Here is a 23,978-nt window from a genome sequence, read left to right on the forward strand (position 1 = left end):
TGGACTAAGTCCAACTCTAAGATCCCTTCTAGTTCAAGATCCTGAGACCTAGATGAGAGATGATCTGAGCAAACCATTCCATTAGATTTCATTCATCGCCTCCTACTTGGGAATAAAGAATATTTTTGGTAATATGCCCTCTAAATATGAACAAGGCAGCTAGGTGACACTGTGGATAGACCACTGGGCTTGGAATCAGGAGAACTCATCTTCATGAGTTCAAATCTGGCCTCAGACACTTAACTAACTGTGTGACCCTGGGCAAGTCAATTAAACCTGGTTGCCTCAGTTTTTGTAAAATGACCCAGAAAAGGAAATGACAAACCACTCGGTATTTTTGCTGAGAAAACCCCAAAATGGGGTCATGAAGAGTTGGACACAACTGAAATAACTGAACAACAACAAAAACATAAATAAGATTCCCTGAGAATTATATGAAGACAATGTTGCTTAGTGGATAGAGGGTTGGATTTGGAGTTAAGAAGGCCTGGCCTTAAATCCTCCTCTAACTTATTATCTGTATGGCCATAGAGAAAGAATTTAACCTTTCTTAGCCTCAGTTTCCTCATTTAGAGAGGGAGGATAATACATTTACTAAGTAAGATAGTGTGGTATAGTTTAAAGAATCTGGACTTAAAGGACTTGGGTTCAAATCATTCCTCTGACCTTGTGTGTCTTTGGGCAAATTACTTAACCTCTCCAGGTCCTCCATTTCTTCATCAATAAAGCAAAGGGCTTGGATTAGATTTTGCTGAGGTCCCTTTCATATCTGTCTCTTTGACTCTATCATCTTACTTTAGGGCATCATGAGATTCCAATAAGATTATGTATGCAAAACATTCTTTAAACTTTAAAATGTTACATAAATGTCAATTATTATTTCAATGCCTTGCACATAGTAAGAACTTAAACGGCATTGCTGTATTATTGAAATGTATTGCTAGACTTGACCATATTTTTTTGAATATGAGAAAGACAGGTTCTTTCTTTCCATCAAAGATCCAGGTCCCAAGGTGCTGCAAAATGCCGTACTTTAGTACGTGTACAGGCATGTCATTCCTTCTGTTATTTCTCTATATATTATCCTCTTTCTGTTCCACGAATGAACGCTCCATCTCTTGACTCCAGCCATTTTCTCTGGCTGTCCCCCATATCTAGAATGTTTTCCTTCCTTCCTCATCTCTGCCTCCTGGCTTCCTTTATGTTCTAATTAAAATCAAGCCTTCTATAGGGAACCATCCCTGTTTATCCTGTATATGTCTCCTTTTTTTGTACACAGTTGTTTGCATGTCATCTTTCCCATTAGAGTGTGAGCTCCTTGACAGCAGGGACTATCTTTTGCCTCTTTTTGTAACCCCAGCTCTTGGTACGGTACCCAGTAAGTGCTTAATAAATGCTTATTGACTCACTCTACACATCTGTCAAATTATTTTCTAAAGAAAAGGTATGATTATACTTCTTCTTTACCCTAGAAGCTTCAATGACAGTCCATTCCTTTTAGGATTAAACATAAACTTCTCTGCCCAACTTGTAAAGCCATTTATAATCTGGCTCCAAGCTACATTCAGGTTGATTTACACATTACTTCCTCTAACATAGTCTAAAGTTAGATCAAATTAGCCTATTTCCTTCTCCACCCCATTGCCCCTCCCACCTCCTTGCCTTTACATAGGCTGTCTCCAAGTCTGGGAATGCTTTCCCTTCTCACCTCTGTCTCTTGGAATCCTTAAACTCCCTTCAAGGCTCAGCGAAAGTGCTATCTCTTACAAGAGGCCTTCCCTCATCTTCCCAATCATTATTGCTATACCTCCTACTGTATAATATACCCTCCACTCCCACCCGGAAGGATATAAGTAGACATCATTTTCATTTTTGTCTTTGTATACCCAGCATTGGCACCTCCCTCTTAATAAATAAATAGATGTTGATCTCATTGTGTTGAATTTCTTTTTATCCAGGCTTGAAATGAACTGATGGAGATTATAGTTTATAAGGTTCATAAAAGAGTGTGTGGAAACTGTGTGGGTCTTTGTACTCATCTGGAAGACGGTACACATATATACTTTCCACTCTTTCCCCATGGACCCCTCCCCATCTCTTTTCTATATAATACTTATGATTTCTTTTCTATCAATCTAAATCATCCTTGCTCTTTAAGAAAGCTGGGAGGTGATTTCCCCTGCAGATGTCACTTTCCCAGGGACCTCAGGTGAGGGAGGTGAACCTCATTATAAAGGCTCTGTTTACAGAGGAGAAGGAAAGGGAAAGTGGAGGAGAAATGAAGAGGCAGCTTCATAGGTCTAGAAAGTGAACAGCACCCAAAGGTGGACTGATTAATGATTAAACACAGAGGCTGAACTGACACCAGATGAAGACAGTTGGAAAACAGTGCCTGGTTTTTTTTTTCTTTTTCAAAGATACCTAGAAAATAAAAGTGTGTCTGTTCTTACCCCCCAGGTCCGTACCAGTGTCCTGCCTGAGAACAAGGAGCCACGGTCAGATGTTGGTGTAAGTATTTCTAAGCCCTCCCAGGGTACACAGACATTCCCAACCTAATTGTTCCCATCTTCTCTGGCTCTATGCATAGGGGCTGACAAATGTGATGGAGTTCAATTAACAGGGTGGGAGCTGGCACAGTGATTCCTGAATTGTGCTGAATTCATGTCTTGTCTCTTGGAAATCCATCTCCAAGTGAGTGCTCACAGAAGCTGGTCCAGCTGGCCAGGAGTAGTCCCATAAATTACCCTGCAGGCAACCCACACTTGCTTCCTAGGCCAGATTCCTGCAACAGTCGGGGTCTGGTGAGATTGCAGATGTGGACTGGGGTGACTGATCATTTCCTCTGCCTGCTGCTTAATCACTGGTATGGAGAGTCAGGAGATGGACAGTTCTGGCCTCGCCCCCTGGCATGCTTCTACTGTATCAGAGCTAACACATATACTGTACTGCCAAGAAAAAGGAGCCTTCTGGTCTGGGGAGAGAAAATCATAACCCCAGAAACATGGTTAAAAAGAGGCTCCCCCAGAGATCAGATTCCATCCCTGCCTCAATTTACTACACACAGACCCCTTTTCCTTTCCCTCTCTTTTGTTCCAGCCAAACTGATCTACTCTTCCCCCTAAACATATATCCCCTACCCTTTTCTTTACTTATCCGATGGTTGGAATGCCCTCCTACCTCCCTCAAAGCTTGTCATGAGCTGGCTCCAACTTGTCTGAGGCTGGTTGTAGTTTACTATTACACACTCTGCCTTCCACCCAGTTCTTCTGTTTGCTATTGACATCTGTCACCTCTGCTTTGCATAGCCTGTCCTTGAAAAGTAGAATTCTCTACCTCCCACTTCCAACTCATAGAAACCCTAGCTCCCTTCCAGGCTCGGCTTAGGTGACACCTTTTCCATAAAGCCTTTCTGGATCACCCTCTGCCTGAATTGTTAGTACTCCTTTCTCCATCCCTAATTTCTTTCTATGTTTTTGTATACATGTCGATTTATTATGCATATCTTTTATATAAACATATCCTCCAGGACCATTTAAGTTCTTTGAGGGCATTTTTCTCTTATATTCCTAGTGTCTATTAATGCTGCCTCGGACTACAAGGACTCAATATGAATCACGAGTGTGTCTTGGCAACAGCAACAAAAAAAGTAGAGATCTAGAATGAATGAGGAAAGTGATAGCTCCGTTGCTCTCCTCTGGTCAAACTAGGTCTGGGTGTTCTTCTATTCTAGAAAGAATATTGCCAAACTGGATCCTGTCCAGAGTGACTTCCATGACAGTGAGAAGTGAGGGATCTATAGACAATGCTGTATGAGGAACATGGAAAGTTGGAAAGTTTCATTTAGAGATGAAAAGATTTGAAGAATCGAGTCACGATACTTGTCTTCAGATGTTTGAAGGACTGTCATGTGAAAGTAGGATTAGACTTTTTCTATATTACTTAAAGGGGAAGAACTAGACACAGTGGGTTGGCGTATAGATAGAGGCAGATTTCCGCTCAGTGTAAATGCAAACTTCCAAATGATTAGAATTATCCTAAAATGGAATGGATTGTCTTGGGGAGTACTAGGCTCTCTATCATTGGAGGTTCTGCAGTACTTGTTCAAAATGTTGTTGTAGAGATTTCTATTTGAATATGGGTAGCACGAGATGTCCTCTGTGGTCTCTTCAAAATCTATGACTTATGATTCTTATGAATACAATGTGATCATTTTGAATATCAGTTCCAATTCTGTGCTATAATGCCTTGATCGGCTCAAGGTCTCTCCAGATATATAGGGATATTTATTCTGTCTGATGGACTAGAGGGCTGCTATTTCAGGTTTTGGTCTTTCTCCTCTCCATCATCTGTTGTCAGAGTGCCTACTTTAACATTCCCTTGTAACCCTTTTAGACTTCTGGGAAATCAGATCACCCTACTTGCTAGCATTGTAGCCACACCAATAGTAAATAAACTTGAGGGGCTCTCTCCGTTGACTAAAGCATTTAAGCTTTTATGCATGGCCTTTGTGACATCTCTTTGGTTGCTCAGGTTGACTTTGCTAACCCTTTCCCTGTTTTTTTTTTTCCCCACTGGTTTCCTGGTTATTATCTGAGCTGGATAACTGAGGTGATGGGTAAAGGATTTCCAAGTAGTTGAGCTATAGGTCTGTTTAGTTTACAAGGAGTATCTTTGTTGATTGACTAACACAAAGAGTTTAGGTTTAAGTATATTCTGATATTCTGGATCTTGCCTCTGATACCTCCTGTCTGACCACGGGCAAGTGCTGTAGAGATTATAAATTTCAGTGAAGGTGCCAGGCTGCATCGGTGAAGGCAGTTTCCTCATCTGGGAATTCCCTACACAGGTCTATTCCCTACCTCCCAACCTTAAATTCTGTTGACAATAGGGGGGAGTAAAGTTGGCTTGGAGAGAGGCTGGGAAAATGATAAATTTAGGTAAGGTCAATGAAAATATTAGGGAATAAGATAACATACTTATGGAGCGCTTTGCCAAAAAAAAAAAATTATCTGGAAGGCTGACGGTCACCAAATAGTAAATAAAATAGCAGGCTATGGAATATAAAATGTTGCATGATGTGGTGGAAAAAGCATGTGATTCTTAGAAGTATCAAGTTTGAATACCTGCTTGACTCTACCTGAGAAACCTAGAGCAATTCAATTCAATTTAACAAATATTTATTAAGTTTCTAATATGTGCAAGGACTGTATGAAGTGAAGAGGATTTTTTAAAATGGAAAAGTGAGAGAAACAAATTAGAGGAACGGTGAAAACATAAACAATGGGTTCAATCACAAAAGGCCTCCTATGCCAACTGGTATCTGAGCTTCAGTGGTCACTTTAACTCTTGGGTCTTCTTTTCTTCCCCTGTAAAATGAAGGAGGCTGGACTGCCCAAGAGCCTTCTCTAATTCCATGAATCTTGCAGCTGGATTCCAAGACTTCTAATTTAGGAACAGGGCTCAGCCAGGGAATCATAACAGCCCTGACTATGCTTGAAGGCTGGATTGTAGTTGAGTTCAGTCTTAGTGAGCAACCTGAGTATTTCTGACTTCCCTTCATGGGGCCAGTAGGATAAATTGTTTATCTGCACGCTCCTCAGAGAGAGGTCATGGAATGAGACAGCTGTCCCCCTGTTCCTCCCCCAGATTTGATATTACTCCCCAGGCAGGTGAGTGATTGAAATCGTGCATCAGGCAATTTAATGTTCATCTGCTACAAAGTTCTTAAAGGCAGAGGATAATTGTGAGAGCCCTGGAAAGGCAAGGGACAGAGTGTGCAGCAGACATATAGACGATCTGAAGGAAGAGTTTGCCACCTGCCACTGGAATATATATTCATTAGGTTTTCAGTTGGATTTTTCACACAAACTAAGTTGAATTTGAGTTGAGATGGGATTTCATGGAATCGGAGTATTTTCATAGGTTCATAGAATCATAAGATTCAGAAGGGGAAGGTCCCTTGACAATCAGCATCTGTCACATAGATGAAGAAACCAAAGCCAGGGAAGGTCCTTCAAGTCCAATCCCCTGACTTTTAGAGAGAAGGAATCTGAAGGCTCTCAGAAGGTTAGGTGACTTGCCCACAGACATACAAATAGTTTAGGGCAGAACTGGTCTTGGAACCAGATCTTGGCAAGATTTTTTTTTCCTCCCTGACTCTCTGAATCTTTGTGTTTTTTATATCCCCCCAATGCCCATCTCTCTTTCCTACCTTTTTTTCTTTTTCTCATCCTCTTCTCTGCATATCTCTACGTTCTCTGTCTCCTCTTTCCATTTCTTCCTCCTCACATGAGGAAACTGAGTCCCAAGGAGGTTGTTATTTCTCCATGATCACTCAGCTAGGATTCAGTTCCAGGCTGCTGGACTCTACATGCTGCCACTACCAAAATTGTAGAGAAAACAATAAGCCTGAGAAAGCATGGTTTAATTCAAACTGTTTCCCTTGATATGATTGATCCAGGCATTACTGACAAGGTTTGCTCTAATTCTAACCATTTTTTTACTCTTGGAAATAAAATTAAAAGCTTTTCCTTTTAGAATAATCCTTATATTTTTGGAATACTATGCAGAAGGGCAATATTTCAGGGATTTACAGTTCTCATCATCTGCCTTATCTCGTGTGTCTTATAGACATCCAGCTCTCCAACACAGAGGAAGATATTTTTGCTTGCTCTTTTTATTTTTATAATGAGCCCTTAGCACATTGGAATGGATGCCTAATTTTGTCTCACCCTGTGTTGCAAGGTTTTCTGCTTTTGTTTTTATTTTTTCTCTTCCAAAAATCACAGGCGTGCTTACTTCAAAGTGAATTCATATCTATACAGAGCCAGTAAAATAACTTAAGAAGGGAAACTAATTATTTGATGTCATACAGTAGCACACACATAGACCCCCCCCCCCAAGTTGTTTGGCTTAATGTGATTTGTTAAAAACAAAAACCAGAGTTGGATTTGCTCCATCTGGTATAATGAAAATAGCACTAGACTTAGAATTAATAGGATTCAGAATAGGAGGGGGACTTTAGGAATCACTGATTACCAGCTCACTCTCATTTTAGAGATGAAGAAATTAAGGCACAGAAGTGGTCACTTACCTGAGATTACACATGAAATAAATAACAGACCTATGATTTGAACTCATATCCTATCTTTAAATACAGGTAACTTTTTTCCATATTAGTCAAAAGACCTGAATTCAAGACCCAGCTTAATTGGTCTGTACAAGTTCTCTCACCTTGGGAAAGTCACTTAGCATTTCTAAGCTTCAGTTTCCCCACTCATGAAATGATAACAGTAACAGGTGACCTGTGTACATCATGGTTATTGTGAGAATTTGGTGACAATAAGACAGGTAAAACTGCATTATGTACTTTGTATAATTAAACAAATAAAGGTTTATGACCATCATTTTTATTTACAGAATAAGCAACACTTTAAAGGTGGCATTAGTACAGTAGAAAGACTTGGTCCAAATTCTGGTACTGCCATATACTACATTATAATCTTGGTCAAGTCATTATATATTTAAGGTCCTCAGTTTCCTCATCTGGAAGATGAGGTGGTTGGATCAGATCAGGAGTTCTTGACTTTTTTTGTATCATGGACCCCTTTGACAATCTTGTGAAGTATATGACTCATTAGAATAGTGTTTTAAAATATGTGAACTTTTTTAAAAACTGGATTACAAAGGAAACTAATTATCTTGAAATACATCCATCAAAATATTTTTTAAAAAGTTCATGGACCTGTTAAAAATCTATCCATAGATCTAGACCCTCGATTCTTATCCTGAACTAGATGGACTCCGGTTCCTTACCTGTGATCCTAATAATGTCCAAAAAATGCATTCTCTGGTTTGAAAGAGTTGCACTACATAATACCCTATTACCATTTACAATTTTAGGTAGTGATATTATGTTTGTGTCTAGCTCTCTGTTTTTCTTCATGGTACCCCATCCCCCTACCAGTAACAATGGTTGGAAAGAAAGCTATGGGGTGTTAATCTTTCATACAGCACAGATTTTTCAGACTGTGCTCCATCACCTGGCTATAGCCTTCCCTGATGTCAGTGTCTCTTGCTGTTTGCAAAGCTGCCTTAGAATACATTGGCATGCTGTTTCTGCTTGGAAACACCCACCCTGGGAGTCTCTCGTTACTGCATTCCAGACTGGCCTGTCTATTACTTGGATTAACCCGTGGCTTGCATTCCTGTGACAACATTTATAGATGCCCACCAGCTGCTCCTCAGCCATCCGTACCTTCAAGAGGCAGTCTGAATGTTTTCCCATGTTATAACAAAGTACATACAGTCTCTGGTTTCTGATGCTTTTCTTTAGAGTTCAAGTTAACTTGTTAGTTTTCTTTTGGGACCCAAGATATAAGAGTCTCAAATGCTAAGGCAGCCTGCCAAGATTTACTCTCTCCACAACAGCATAGCGTCAATGAGCTCTGAGTATATTGGACTTCTCACCTTGCAGTGAGATTGTGTGATAGCTAAATGGCTGTGGAAAGGCTGTAGCTAGGCCAACAAGTAAAGTTATTCAGAATCCAGTGGGCTATGCAATGGGAAAAACCAACTATGCTGCATCTTTTCTGTGTTTTTGATATTTTCCATTTCTTTATTATGCAGCTAACAATTTAATGGAGAAAGGAGGTGGGGAAATAAGTGAACACATAATTATGATGCAAGGAAAAATGAGACATCCAGGCCAAGTTCTATGAACCATCTGAAGAGGGAAAGCTTACTTTCTCCTGAAGGGGGGAAGGGTCAGAGAAGCAAGGGGCATGAAGCAAGTGACATTTGAAGAGTCCATTCCAGGCATAGAGGAAAACATGAGTAAATGCAGACTCTGAAGAAGCCAAATTGAAAACAGAGAATGGAAAGGTCACACTAGAGGCTGGAACATCAGATCATGAGAAGCTTGGAGAAACAGGTCACCCTTTTACTTCTTTCTCCCTTAGGTCAATTTTCAACAGCTACTAGACTCAATTTTTCCTTCAACTACCAGTGCCCTATTTTCTTCTGTTCTCTGTTCTGACTTCCCAACCTTTGCTGCTCAACATATCAGCCTCATGTTGTGTGATAATGTCTCACCAACTGGATCTTCTTTGTTAGTTTCTTCCTTTCAGTCTTGTTCATCAGATTCCCTGAATGACAGCAAACTTTTCTGTTGATATTGCCTTCCATTCTGTAAAAGAATTTCATAGGTTTCCTAAAGTCCATTCCCTTACTCAAGTCCATCCAGGGAGGAAACAGAGCTGAGGAAGAATTGTTGTGTTGAGAAGGCACCACTGACCTCTTGTAATGTGTTGGAAGATGGAGGATATTAATGGAATAAGTAATACGATAGATTGGAGTTTTCTTGTTTATACCTTAACCTTGATGAGGGAATGAGAAACTCTTTATTGTATGCCTTAATAATGTGATTTGGGGATCCAAGGTAAGCATAATATTAAAGGAAGATGAAAGATTTTCTTCTTCTGAAGGAAAAAAAAACAATTTAGAGATTTAATCTTCACATCATGAGGTGAGCACTATGGAAGCTAATAGCAGTAGATAGTCGGCATGCATTATGACAGGTCAAAATAGTAATTGCACAAAATGCAGTTGGATGAGCAGAATTCTTTTTATTTGTGTTGGAATGAAATTGTTCCATGCTAGTATAGAAATAACAAAGGAAATGAATGCTTAACAACATTACTATAAATGGGGGATGGGGGGGAGAGGATAGAACATTTCTATTTATAACTTGCAGAATCCCATATAAAAATAACTCCAAATCACCAATTGGTTCCTAACTGGAGTGCAAAGGCATCACCGCTGCTGCTGCAGCTGCTGGATTTTGAGGAATCCTCATAATAAGAAGAAACAGTGGATTGGTAAAAACTCAAAGTTCCTTGCTTCTTTTCCCTAGTTCTCAAAGAGAAGGAAGAAGAAATTAAAAGTTCCTGGAGGCTGGGCATTTTGTAGAACTCCATCCCACAGGTTGTTCTTCTATTTGTTTCTAATGAAAAAGAAACATTCCTGCCATCTCAAATTGAGCTTAATAGTATAGTCAATAAGTGTGTCTGTGATCTATGGATCCATTTGTCAGGATAATAGATCAAGTCAGTCAGGTTCCAAAGTGATGTTTCTTACTGCTCCCAAAGACGAATTTTATGATTGTGGCTCAAGAAGAAAGTCTTAAAATTAATAATGTTTCTCTCTCTCCCTCTCTCTCTCTGTCTCTCTCTCTGTCTCTCTCTCTGTCTCTCTCTCTGTCTGTCTGTCTGTCTGTCTGTCTCTCTCTCTCTCTCTCTCTCTCTCTCTCTCTCTCTCTCTCTCTCTCTCTCTCTCTCTTCTAGCGGAGCTTCTTGGGCTGTGCTAGTTTTAAAGTAGGGGACCTGCTGAAATCGAAGGAGCAGCTGCTAACCCTTAGCCTAAGGTAGGTCTCTTTGTCTCTAATAAACCCTTTAAAATGTTTCACCTACCATGATATTCTTTGCCTACTACTCCATTGTGTGTGGAGCTTACAGGATTCATGCCAGTGGATTAAATGCTACTTTTAAGTAGCTGCTTTCTTCCCTTAAAACCCAGCTAAGTTGACATGGCAGTTATTTAAGTCCATGGGTCAAATTAGGGAAAGCTGCCAGCTCTTGCATATAAGCTCCTATGCTATTAGGAGGGTTAAGAGTTCTTTTAGGCTATTTTTAGATGAATAGAAATGTTTCTATATTTTTTGCCTAGTTTTTATTTTTTCTTTTTTATTGACAGGATACTAAATTCTAAAACTAGAAAGTTTCTAGGTTTTTGGATGTTTAACACATTTGAATATGCCTGTTTCAAGGCGGCACTGTGAATGTGTTAACCATATACCTTTGGCTAGAACGGTTTCACTGGAATTCAACAAAGCTTTATTCTTCATTTCCGAGTTTATCATCATGAAACCATTCAGCGCATTAGCTGAGCCATGATGGAACCCATTATGGGATGGCTGATCAATGACAGCTTACTTTGAGTACTAGGGTCAAGACAATTCCTAAGTTGCTGTTCAGGTGGGTAGCTTTATTAGTATTAAGCATAGTGAAGCAAGCCATGGAATACAATAACCACTTCTTTTGACCCCAGGCACAAACTGAGTACGTTGTCAAATGATTCTTCGCCTGCAGAATAACTTTGTCCTCAAGCTGTATGTGTAGCGAAGGGAACTGCCATGTATGGATATGTATTTATGGAACATGGCAATTAATATATCAAATGGGAAGAGAGTGAAAAGCCTCTTATTGTGAAGCCTTTGCAGGGACAATATGTAGGCAAGAAAAATGGCCTCCCTCTTCCCTTCCCTTCTCAAAAAACATTTGAAACTAAGCATTTATCACAAACTACTGAAGTTTATGCTGGAATCCAAACTTCTAGATTTCCTTCCCCCTTAATTTTCTTTGAACCCTGTAGCTAAGGTGCTTCTGTGCTTTTTTTATTTTTTAAAGTCAGTTAAGTGTGATTTATGAATAATCCAAAACAGTGAGCATGAGGGAGAAAAAAAGAGTTGGGGCATTTTCATCTACTCTTTATATCCTTAGGGATGTTGTTCCTGCCTTCTCTCCTATTACCACCTCTATCTACCTTCTCTCTCTCTCTCTCTCTCCATAGATATCTATATCTATATATCTATATATTTATATATAGATATATAGATATGTATATATATACATATATATGTATATATATAATATACACACATGTGTGTGTAAAGATATATGTATATACACATGCATATATACCCAAAAATCACATCTATATTCGATTTTCTGAACATTTCATCAGTTTCCATTCTCTTGGCATCTTCCTTCCTTTGACCAAACAGCGTCATCTCTTTGTGTCTTGAAGTTGGCACTGCTTCAAGCAGAGCTTTCATCTCTGCCATTTTCCAACCATCATTCTATTGATTGTCATTTAAACTTGCTCATGTGGTTCACTGAGTCCTGAGGTGATAGAATAAAAAATACAGTGGTTCCACTGCCATCAACAATGAGAAGAGATCACTCTAGAAATCCTGGTTGATGTGTACCTTTTAATAGCCATTCATTATGTTAGAATTCTTTACTTCATTCTCTGTTATTATTCATTTGGTTTAGTCATGTACAACTCTTTGTGATCCTATTTGGGGTTTTCTTGGCAGAAATACTGGAGTGGTTTTCCATTTCCTTCTCCAGCTCATTTTACAGATGAGGAAACTGAGACAAGCAGAGTTAAGTGCCTTGCTCAGGGTCACACAGCTAGTAAGTGTCTGAGTCTGGATTTGAACCCCCAAAGATGAGTCTTCCTGACAACAGGCTCGGAGTTTATCTACTGCATCACATAGCTGTACCAGAATTTAACTAATCATAGCTAATGTTTATATAACACTTTATGGTTGGCAAACACTTAACATTTGTTATCTCATTTGGGTCTCACAACAGCCTTTGGTAGATGCTGCTACTATACCCTTGAAGAAACTGAGGCTGAGGAACATTGACTTCCCAGGGCTACACAATTAAATATCAGGGGTAAGATTTGAACTCAGGTTTTCCCGACTCTCGGGTCTGGCACTCTATCTACTATGTCACAAGGCAGCCTCTTTTTCACTTTATTTTTAGCATATAAACCAGATAATCTGTTGTTTTCCTCAAAGTTCAAATCAAATACTACCTCCACTTGAGGCTTTTCTTGATCCTCCCAGTTATTAACATCTCCCATGTTTACTTTGTATGTGTTTCTGTGTATAAATGAAGTCCCTCCAATAGAAAGTAAGCACCCCGAGGCAGGAACTGCTTCATTTTTATCTAAAACAGAGCCTAGCACTGTGCCTCAGGCATTGTAGGCACTTGATAAGTATTCGCTGATCAGTTGCTAAGCTGCAGTTGTTAGCTTTATGGTTACCTTTTATTTTCATTGTAAGGTGACCCAGAATCTTGCAGAATGACCCTTCTTTTTGCCTTGGCCACAAAATGAAATCATTTCTGCTACCTCCTTTAGCCCCATCTCTGAGGAGTACCTTTGAAACATCTCAGGTACAACATTCTTTACATCTCTGGTTTCATAAGGAGTGAAAATGTCAGTGCTAATGATATTTGCTTCATTTGGTAGCATTTCAACTTGGTGGTTGTTGGACATAGATCTCACATTTAGAATACTAGTAGTGAAATTAAGATGATCTTTAAAAAGCCAAAACCAAAACAAAACTCTTGCTTTTTCTGTTCCATGATCTCCACTATCACAGCAGAAATGCAAAGGGGCCACACAGGACCAATGGCCATTTGGTATTTTTCCTTACTTCATGAGTCACCATGGCTGAAGAATTAATCCACTGGTGATCAATCTGAGCCTCTCTATATTTATCAAAACTAGGGGCAGTCAGTCACTGGCACCATATTCTTAGCATTTTTAGCTTTCCATCTAACTATCTATGCCTCACCTACATGCAATATTAACATATCAATATGGTACGATTTATTAGGAATTCTTCAATCATTAGACATATAAGTTCTTTGTAGTTTTTTGGGGGGGGCAGGGATGGTATTATAAAGGGAGCTCCTATGGACATTTTTGTAAAGATAGAGGTAATTTTCTTCCTTTTAAATAACATCTCTACAGGGCAGGTAGGTGGTACAGTGGATAGAGTACCGGCCCTGAAGTCAGAAGGAACTGAGTTCAAATCTGGCCTCAGACACATAACACTTACTAGCTGTGTGACCCTGGGCAAGTCACTTAACCCCATTGCCTAGCCTAAATAAATAAATAAATAACATCTCTAGAGTATACATTGAACAATTAAACCATCTTGTATATTTCCATTTTAAAGAACATAGTTAGAATAAACTTGGGGGCCTTTAAGTTCATTCCCCTCATTTGATAGATGAGGACACAGAAGAATAAAATGACTTATCCTAGGTCTCATAGGTAGTAACACCAGAGGCAGTATTTGAGTATAGGTCCTCTGACTAAACAAGAGCTAGAGACCTTTCTCCAACATATTCCCCTGAATGTCGCCTCTTACACATTTTCTGGAAGATTTGAAGAGGATTTGTTATTGGTGCTGCTATTGTTTTTCCTTAGCTAACCTGTGGCTGTTAATTTTGATTACCAAGCACTTACTCTGAAGAAGCTAGCTGCAGATGTCTGTGTATCCATAATAATTCCTCCAGCAGCAATAGCCTGTGTTTCATATGGGGCTTTAAGGTTTACAAAGCACTTTAATATAAATATTTCCTCATTTGATCCTCACTACTACTTTCTTGTGAGACAAAATCAGGAACAGCCTAGCTCTTCCACCAGAGTGAAGGGGGAAATTCTCTTCGAGACGTGAAAGATGATTCTTCTTTTCTGTCTCTAGTACTTGCAGACAGAAATATAGGATCCAAATTTAATGGCAACTTAGAAGTCATCTAAATAAGTAATTCTTCACCTGTTTTATGTCATGAACTCCTGGGTCCATCTGATGAAACTTATTGATCACATCTTAGAATGGTTTTAATTGCTTAGCATAAAATATGTAAGATTATAAAGGAAACCAGTTACGCTGAAATAGTCATCAAAAGCTTTAAAAAAAATTCGAGGACACCAGCTCAAGAGCCCTAATCTAGGCATAGAATCTCCCTTATGACAACTCCCATAAGTTTTTCCTTTAGTCCAGGGGTGGGGAACCTGAGGCCTTGAGGCCACATGTGAACTTTGAGGTCCTTGGGTGCAGCTTTTTGACTGAGTCCAAGTTTTACAGAAAAATTCTTTTATGAAGGGCATCTGTTCTGTGAAGTTTGGATTCAATCAAAGAGCTGTACTTGAGGACCTAGAGGGCCACATATGGCCTCAAGGCCACAGGTTCCTCACACCCTGGTAGCCTTTCCTTCAATACCTGAAGTGACTGCGAAGCCATGTGCTTTAAAAACTATTCTTCATAATACACCTATCATTTTTCTAAAGGCCAATTATTTTTGCTTGGTGTTTAATGAAAGTAGTTCTCTTTTAATTACATTATTTAGCTTTAGTGTATTCAAATTGATATCATTCCCCTTTGGTTAAGATTGGTGAAGATTTGTAGCTCTGTCTACTATTCATAGAAACATTGTTAAGACCAATTAAAAAACGCTATAGGATAAAAAGATTTAGAACTAAAGGGGACCTCAGAGATCATTTAGTGAGAGAGGTTAGGAGACTTGACCAGGATTGCACAGATAGTAAGTGGTATAGCCAGGATTAAATCTCAGGTTCTCTGACCCCAAATCCAACTATCTTTTCATTTTACCACAGAACTAGAGTAAGTATAAGGCGTTATTCCAAGGGAAAAACAAAACACTACCATGAGACTTTCAAGTGTTTATGTCAAATCAAGTCAAGTCAAGTCAATAAGCATTTACTTGCAGGATACTGACTGTGCTAAGCTCTGGAAAAGAAAGATAGCTCCTGCCCTCAAGGGGCTTATATTCTAATGGAGAAAGAGGATAGGAAGATAAAAAGTAAAGTGTGGAAAGGAGAGAAGATACCCTCAGGAAGGTGGAGACCTCTTCAAGGCTGAGAAGGATACTGGGAAATGGTCACAAATAAGGAAATAAAGAAATAGGAAGAGTCAGGAGTAGAAACAGGAGCAAAGTGAAGACATGAAGATGGATACATCATGCTCTTACTTAAAATAGAATTTGGGGTGGAACTGACCAATCAGAGAAGTGGCCTATAATAGAATTTAATGTAGTATGGATCCAGTTCCTTTAACTTTATATCTCTAAGGGGGAAAAAAGTTCACAAACAGTTAAAGAGATAAAAAGGTGCTATCTCCAATCAAAATCATTTTTAGAAAATGATATTTGCAATTTTTGGATGACTGCTGACTTCCCTTTTTCCTTTGCCTTTACCACAAACCAAATAAATTAAAGACTGATGCAGCCTTCTAGTTTTGGGGATACATTTTGTTTATTTCTGGTTAAAAAAAAATCTTCTCTCAAAGAATTTTCTTTTCCGTGGACTCAAAATCTATGTCTAGTGTCTGTGTTCCCTAAAGTATTAAGTCAGAAGAACATTAGGTCAAGGGTAAGAGACACAGTTCTATTTTTCAGCCTCTGTATAGCTTAGTCCAATCTTTTGGACTTAACATTCTTGTCATAACTTATAAAAAATACTGATAGTTTCCAGAATTTTGTGAGAATGAATTCGATGGAAGATACATTTATTAATAGGTGCTGGACTATTCAATGCTTAAGTTCGTTCTGTTCACGCTGCTTTTGGTAGTTTCCTAAGACTGATACATTTCTGCAAATTAGCCTGCTCAGGCTACATGCATCACCCCCATGAGATACTCCTTAATAGTCAACCCAGGGACTAAAACTTTCAAATCAATTCTAGGAGCATGATGCCTGCTCTGTACTTGTTAATATCTAGTTTACTAACTTCAAGCCTCTACCAGTAGAAAGTTAAGAACTAATTATACATAAACATGTATCATGTAATACATACCTGTATATATAAATACATATACATATACGCATCTCCAGGTAGATATCTGTATCTGTGTCTATCTATAAAGCTTTAACAGTTTTCAAAGCACTCTACTTATATCATTGAGCTCTTATAATAGTTCTGTGAGGTATGCTCCACGGTAATACTGTCACCATTTTACAGATGAGGCAACTGAGGCACAGAGGAGTAAAATGATTTGCTTGCTCATGTCACCTAGTTAGTAAGCATAGGAGACAGAATCTGAACCCAAAGCACCCTGACCCCCAAATCAAGCACTAATATTATTCACTAGGAAACTTATGCTTAAATGGTGGAAACAAGATTCTTGAGAGATTTACCTGCAGTTGTGAAGGGGGAGGGGGGAAAGAAACAGCGGCCCCTGGCTTTACTTGGTTGATAGGAAAAGAAGAAAAGCAGTAGAAGAGTCTACTTAGTATCATGCATGGCACATAGTAGGTGTTTAATGAATGTTTATTGATTGATTGATTGGAGGATCAAATACTGTCAGGCTACTGGAGAATGGTACTTGTACATCTCGGATCCCATGAGAGCAGGCTGTGAATAGACCTGGTCGCAGATTATTTTTCCTTTCTTGGAATAAAAAGAGAAGATGGAATTTTTAGAGAAAGAACAAAGAATGTTCTTTCCCTTAAACATATTCATAAAGTGCAAAGATGCAATTATGAGGGGAAAGTGCTTGTTCCTGAGAAAGTCACCAAGGGAGATCTAGGACAGCTGAAAACTTGTCAACCTGGCTTGAGATTGTTGCTTTGTTACTGTAGATGAGACAGAACCTAGGCTCCCATGTCATCCTTCTTGGTGCTCAGAATCACCCTCACTGCATATTCACCCCACTCAGGCTGTATATTTTATTCAGAGTATGTCTGTGCCCTCCTTCTCTGAACTGAGTTAATATTTTTTGATGCAATAATTAGGGGTCTTTGAGAACTTGTTTGTGTATACTAGGTAGGCCAACTGAAGGACAAAGTAATTCTGGTGACAAAAACGTAATTGTTGTCCTATCTAGAAACTGGGGGTTTGAAGGGAGGGGACAGACAGGTAATAGCCAGTGGGTAGAGTGCCAGGTCTGGAGTTGAAAGACCTGAATTCAAATCCAGAATCAGGTATTTCCTACTTCTGTGACCATGAGCATATCACTTTATCTCAGTTTGGCTTAGTTTCTTCCTCTGTAAAATAATAATACTAGAGATAATAATAATAATAATAATAATAATAATAATAATAATAATAATAATAATAATAATAATAATAATACCCGTATCCCAGGGTTGTTATAAGGATCAAATGAGATAATACTTGTAAAGCACTTAGTACAGTGCCTGGCACATAATAAGTGCTGTGTGAATGTTAGCTGCTATTATCATCATCATCGTTATTGGGTGGCAGCTAGTTGGATAGAATACCGGGCCTGGAGTCAGGAGGACCTGAGTTCAAATACGGCCTCAGACATTTAGTAGCTGTGTGACCCTAGGAAAACCACACAACCCTGTTTGCCTCAGTTTCCTCATCTGTAAAGTGAGCTGGAGAAGGACATGGCAAACCACTCCAGTATCTTTGCTGAGAAAACCCCAAATGGGGTCACAAAGAGTTGGACATGACTAATCAATTGTTATTGACCAGGAACTCACTAGGAAACCCAAATAAAATTCATTGGAAAATAGGAAACATTAGGATTTCCCTGAATATGGAAATTGTCTGATACATTTGCTCTCTTATGGAGAATGACTTTATTGCCATCAGTTTGCATGGTTAAGAATCTTAATTATTTCAACTAAATCATTTTTTATGTCAGTGAAAACCACTTTATCCTCAACCTTATGTCACCAAAACTTCTAATCCATTCTAAGCTGATTTACTGTGCTGTGTGTTTTCCTACCTGCTGCCTGGAAGAATTAAGCAGCCTTGTGTATATGCTTACTAGTTGCATCTGCCAGTCTGGATGCGTCTTGGGGGAATTCTGCTGTAGAGAGAATCTGAATTTCTCTTTGGAAATTGGTCTCAGCTTGTCATTAGATGTAGCTAATCTATCACATGATAATGGTGGGCACAGCTTACTTTCCTATAGGCTCTCCACCTTGGGCCTCTCATTTGCATATCTCTTGTTCGCTAATTATTTTGGTTCTGCCTTGTTAAAAGCTAAGGACTTTGGAGAGAAGGTTTTGCCCCTTGTTATGTATGTTGATTTGTTTGTGGAGAACGGTCATTATGTTTCTTGTAATGCTTTGTACACTGCAGGCCACTATTGAGGTGCAGACTGATGCTCCAGAATACTGCCATGTGTACTTGCTTATTTGATGTTCACAACAACCTTGTGCAATAGACAGAGCAAGCATTATTATCCCCCATTTTATAGAGGAGAAAACAGAAGTTCAAAGTGAATTACCCAAGGTCACAGAGCCAATGAAAGGGTGAGCTAGATTTCAAACTCCAGTCCCAAGGCTCTTTCTATTAGACTATGTTATTTCCGTGTCTAATCCACATTAGTCCTTTTATGGAACAACCTGTAAAATTAAGGGGATCCAAGATAGACAATGTGGCGATGTGTGTTGGTAGCACTCAGGCATATAGTGGCTGTCGTTCTGTCTTTTTTCAGTCATATCTGATTCTCCTTGACCCCACTTGGAGTTTTCTTGGCAAAGATACGGGAGTACTTTGTCATTTCCTTTTCTACCTCATTTTACAGATGAGGAAACTGAGGCAAACAGAGTTAAGTGACTTGCCCAGGATCACACAGCTAAGCAGTATCTGAGGATGGACATAGTTAAAGTGAACACATTTTGCAATTTCTGCCATTTTATCCCATGAAATACTTATATGCAAAGCATATGTGACATGTCAGCTATCACATATACAAATATATGAGTATTAAAAGACTCAGACTCAAGAATCTTAACTTTGTCTTTACCATATGGATTGCCTTGGTGTGTTTCATTTTCTCAGAAGAAAAAAAACTGTGAAAACTCTGTCCCCATCATCAATATTCCTATTAAACAGTATGTATAGTGAAATACACCACAGAGTCAGGTTCCAACAACTCAGCTGACTAACACAAATTTATTAAAAGCCTCCTTTGTGCCAAGCTCTGGGCTAGGCCCTGGGGATGCAGTGATATATATGTCACTAGTACCATATTCCATTAGTTTGGTTTGTAGAGGAAGGGAAAGAGGAAAAGAACCACCATTTGTTAAACACCTAGTATGTGCCAAGCACTGTGCTAAGTACTTTATAAATATCATTTCATTTGATTCTCCCAACAACCTTGGGAGGAAGGGGCTGTTATTATCCCCATTTTACAATTGTGGAAACTGAGGCAGACATTAAATGACTCTCCCAGGTTCATGGAACTATTACGTATTTGAGGCTGGGTTTGCACTCAGGTCTTCCTGCCAGGCCCAGGATTCTATCCTCTGTACCACATAGCTCCCTGGGAAGACAGGATTCAAGTGGCAAAATTGCATCATTGGGTTTAATGTAATTTTGCTTCTATTTATGATTTTCTATTTAGTGGAGATTTCATTTCTGAAAAAATAAAGAGCTCCTAATATTTGGACAATATATAACATCTCAATTTACAGAAAGATGATTATGGATTTTGAGCTCAAAGGGATATTAAAGGTCATTTAGTCCAACCATCTATTTTATAGAAGAGGAAACTGAGGCCCAAAGAATTGAGTTGTCTATTGTAGCACTTAAAGGTTTGCAGAGCTTTTTGTGTATATTGTCTCATTTACCCTTCACAACCTCGATTATTTAGGTGCTATTGTTATACCCTTACCCCCTTTTATAGATCATAGAACTGAAATTGATAGAAGTTAAAGGACTCACTCAGGGTCACACAGTTGGAAATTATCTGTGGTAGGATTTGAACTCAGGTCTTCCTGACTCCAAGTCTGGCACTCTGTGCTTATCAAGCTGTCTCTTGACTTAATTGTGCCAGAGCCATATTCCAAGTTTAGTTCCTATGACTCCAAAATAGTGAAAATAGCACATTGTCGCTACTATCACCTCAATTCAATTCAATAAATTTTGAGAGGCAATGATAGAGTGGCTAGTGTTCTAACCTTGGAGTCTTGAAGACCTGGGATTAGATCTCACTTCTGCATCACTACTAGCTGTGTGACCGTGGGCAAATTTTTCCCATTAATTAATTAATTAATTAGTTGAGTTTTAGTTTTCAACATTCATTTCCACAAGATTTTGAGTTCCAAATTTTCTCCCCATCTCTCCCCTTCCCTACCCCAAGACAGCATTCATTCTGAATACCCCTTCCCCTATTCTTCCCTCCCTTCTATCACCCCCTACCTTTTCTTGTCCCCTTTCCCTTCTATTTTCCTTTAGGGCAGGATAAATTTCTATATTCCATCATGGGCAAATTTTTTATTCAGTTGTATCTGACTCTTCCTGACCCTGTTTGGAGTTTTCTTGTAAAGATACTGGAGGGGTTTTCCATTTCCTTCTCTAGAACATTTTACAGATGAGGAAACTGAGGCAAACAGGGTGAAGTGACTTGTCCAGGGTCACACAGCTAGTCAGTGTATGAGGCCACATTTAAACTCAAGCCTTTCTGACTCCAGTCCCCATGCTCTATCCACTGATCCACCTAGCTGCCCTTTGGGTAATTACTTACCCCCTTTTGGCTTGTTTACTCATATGTAGAAGGAGGGAGTTTAGCCTTTCTGACCTCTAACATCCCTTTGGCACACAGATGCAAGAGACATATAGAGATGGTGAAGACTTTGATCTCATGGTTACTTTAACGGGGAAAAAGTATAGAAATAACTGATTCAAGGAGGAATGAGAGGAAAATTGGATAGGAAGCATCCTCTAATGCTAGTAAAAATCATTTTGTCTAGCTGAGAGAACAGGAATACATCACATCATCAAAAGGCAGGGATCTCTGTCTTTCCATAAGTATGTCTGAGCTCCCAAAATAGCCTCAGTCTTCCCTGCCCTCAGATTAATTCAAATTTAATTCATTCCAATTCCATAGCTATTTATTAATCTATCATGAAGGCTGCTAGGGGCTCAGCAGTTACAGAACTAGGCCTGTAATCAAGAAGATTTGAGTTCAAATCCAGCCTCAAGCACTTACTAGCTGTGTGACCCTGGGCAAGTCACTAAACCTCTGTTCGCCTTAATTCATTGGAAAAGGAAATGGCAAACCACTCCAGTATCTTTGCTAAGAAAACTCCATGGACAGTATGATCCACAGGGTCACAAAGAGTCAGACATGACTGAGCTACTGAAGGACAACAAAAGACAAAATTAAAGCTATCCTTGACCTTGAGGAGCTTCTATTTTACTGGCTTAAATCCAGAGTTATAACTGGAAATAAATTCATTCAACCATAGTCATTCTTCTAAGCAGACTGATCAGAAACATTAATAAAGGTCATTGATGGATATTTTACTAGCAGCAACAATATATTACACTTAATTATCATATATTTTATCATATATATTAATATATTGTTATATTAAATAGCAATATATTAAGTGCCTTTGTGCAGGACACTGTACTGGGCACTGGTAAGAGCATAAAGTTTAAATAAGCCATGACCAAAAATGAACGTTAAAAATAATAAATGGATTCGGGATTGGGGAAGGTACAATTTTAATTAGTACCACTATTGGAATAGAAGAGAGAAACAAACCTTGCTCTCTGCCCTGACTTGCTTTCTAAGGACTTCTATGGTTTCCCACTGCCATCTGACCTACTGGCAATTTAAAAATCCCTGCTTGGGCCTTGTAAGCTGCCCCTCTGGTGCTTTTAGGACTATTAAGTCTTTTCCTTTACCCAGCAGCTGAACTCTCTGATATGTCATGTTCCCTGCAAGCGTGAACTGGACCATAGACTGTTTTTCTCTAGTTGTCATGCCCTGTGCTGAGCATAGTACTTGAAACTTATTACAAATAGGAGTTCAATGCATGTTTTTTTTTTAATTAAAAAGAAAAAGAACAGAAGAGAGGAGACATAGCTTAATGAATAGAGAGCCTAGATTGTGGCTGTAACCTAGATTGTAAGGAAGACAGGGGTTCAAGTCTCATCTGTAACTTACTATCAGTGTGATTCTAGGGCAAATCACTTAAATGCTCAATGCTCAGGCCAACTATCTTAGACTCTAAATGGCAGAGCAGGTGTCCTTCAGCACGGCTGGAGGGAGTTTTCTCATCAGAAATTCCCTATACCTATAAAAACTAGTCTGATACAATTTCCAATTAGTATGAAAATGATATTTAACTTGCTATTCCATAAAATAAGAAAAATATATAAAATTGAGTCATTAACTCCTTTTCTCTCATTGTGTATAACTCAAGAGAATAGAAGAGACATAGGCAGGTCAAGGTGATCCAGATGCATATCCTCAGTCACACATGTCCAGAGTTTCTCTTCTCAATATTCTTGGTGGACTGAGAATCAAATGAAAGCTACAAGATGGTGGCTACTACTTTGTTGTAGTTATTTGGTCATTTCAGTCTTATTCATGACCCCACTTGGGGTTCTCTTGGCAGTAATACTGGAGTAGTTTACAATTTCCTTCTCCAGCTCAGGAAACTGAGGCAAATGGGGTTAAGTGACTTGCCCAGGGTCACACAGCTAGTAACTACCTGAGGCTAATTTTGAACTGATGAAGATGAGTATTCCTGACTCAAGGCATGAAGCTCTATCCACTTTGCTGCCCTGCTACTACTTGTATTGCTTCTAACCAGAACAGGACAGTGGCTAGATCTCTGGATTTGCAGTTAGAGGTGCTAGTTTGAAATCCCAGTTTTACTATTTGCTGCTTTTGTGTCTTTGTCCGAAACTCCTATCCTTTCTGAACCTCGTGGTTTTTTTTATGGAGGGGGGCACGACGGAGTTTTGGTTTGTTTGTTTTTTTCATCTGTAAACATCTGTAAATTAAGACAATTGATGATCTTGAAGGTTCTGGCCAGCCCTAGGTCCTATGACCTTATCTTTGAAAGGATCTCCTTTAGAGGGCATATGGCCAATCAGCCGGGATTCTGGGTAATTGATGACTGCTTTCCTTTTGCAATCCATGTACTGGTGAGGTGGTGTACTGGATAACATGCTGGACTTGGGGTCAGGAAGACCTGAGTGAAAACCCTGCCTCAGATGCTAGTTAGCTGTGAGATCCACAACAAATTATTTAAACCTCTGTCAGTTTCATCTCTAAAATGAGATGGAGTGATTAGACTCAAGGGTCTCTTTCCAAGAGTCTTTTATCTCAAAATCTATGATTCTCTGAGCATCTTAGGTACTATTTCCTGTTTCAGAATGAGAATCTGACTTCTTGTATTCTGACATGAGAATAAGCTTATTGCTAGGATAGCAGGTACCCTAAAGATATGGGCAGGAGTCTGCATAAAGCAAGGCTCGTTCCAATACAAATGTGAGAAAAAAAATCTTTTTGAATGAAAACGTGATCATCATAACCCTGAAGCCATGGCAGGGATATATAAATTTCACAAAGGGTGTTAATTGTTTTGAGT

General features: G+C 39.1%; 1 protein-coding gene across 1 annotated transcript in view; it reads left to right on the forward strand.

The window, feature by feature from the left end:
* INPP4B (inositol polyphosphate-4-phosphatase type II B) overlaps positions 1–23,978 on the forward strand; it is a 917,092-nt gene that overhangs the window by 562,158 nt on the left and 330,956 nt on the right. The window contains 2 exon segments of the mRNA XM_078148459.1: positions 2,458–2,508; positions 10,344–10,423. Of these exon segments, the coding sequence (XP_078004585.1) occupies positions 2,458–2,508; positions 10,344–10,423 (131 nt within the window).

The sequence above is a fragment of the Phascolarctos cinereus genome, unplaced genomic scaffold (assembly GCF_003287225.1).
Source record: "Phascolarctos cinereus isolate Bilbo 61053 unplaced genomic scaffold, phaCin_HiC Scaffold_9;HRSCAF=440, whole genome shotgun sequence".
In the NCBI taxonomy this organism is placed as follows: domain Eukaryota; kingdom Metazoa; phylum Chordata; class Mammalia; order Diprotodontia; family Phascolarctidae; genus Phascolarctos; species Phascolarctos cinereus.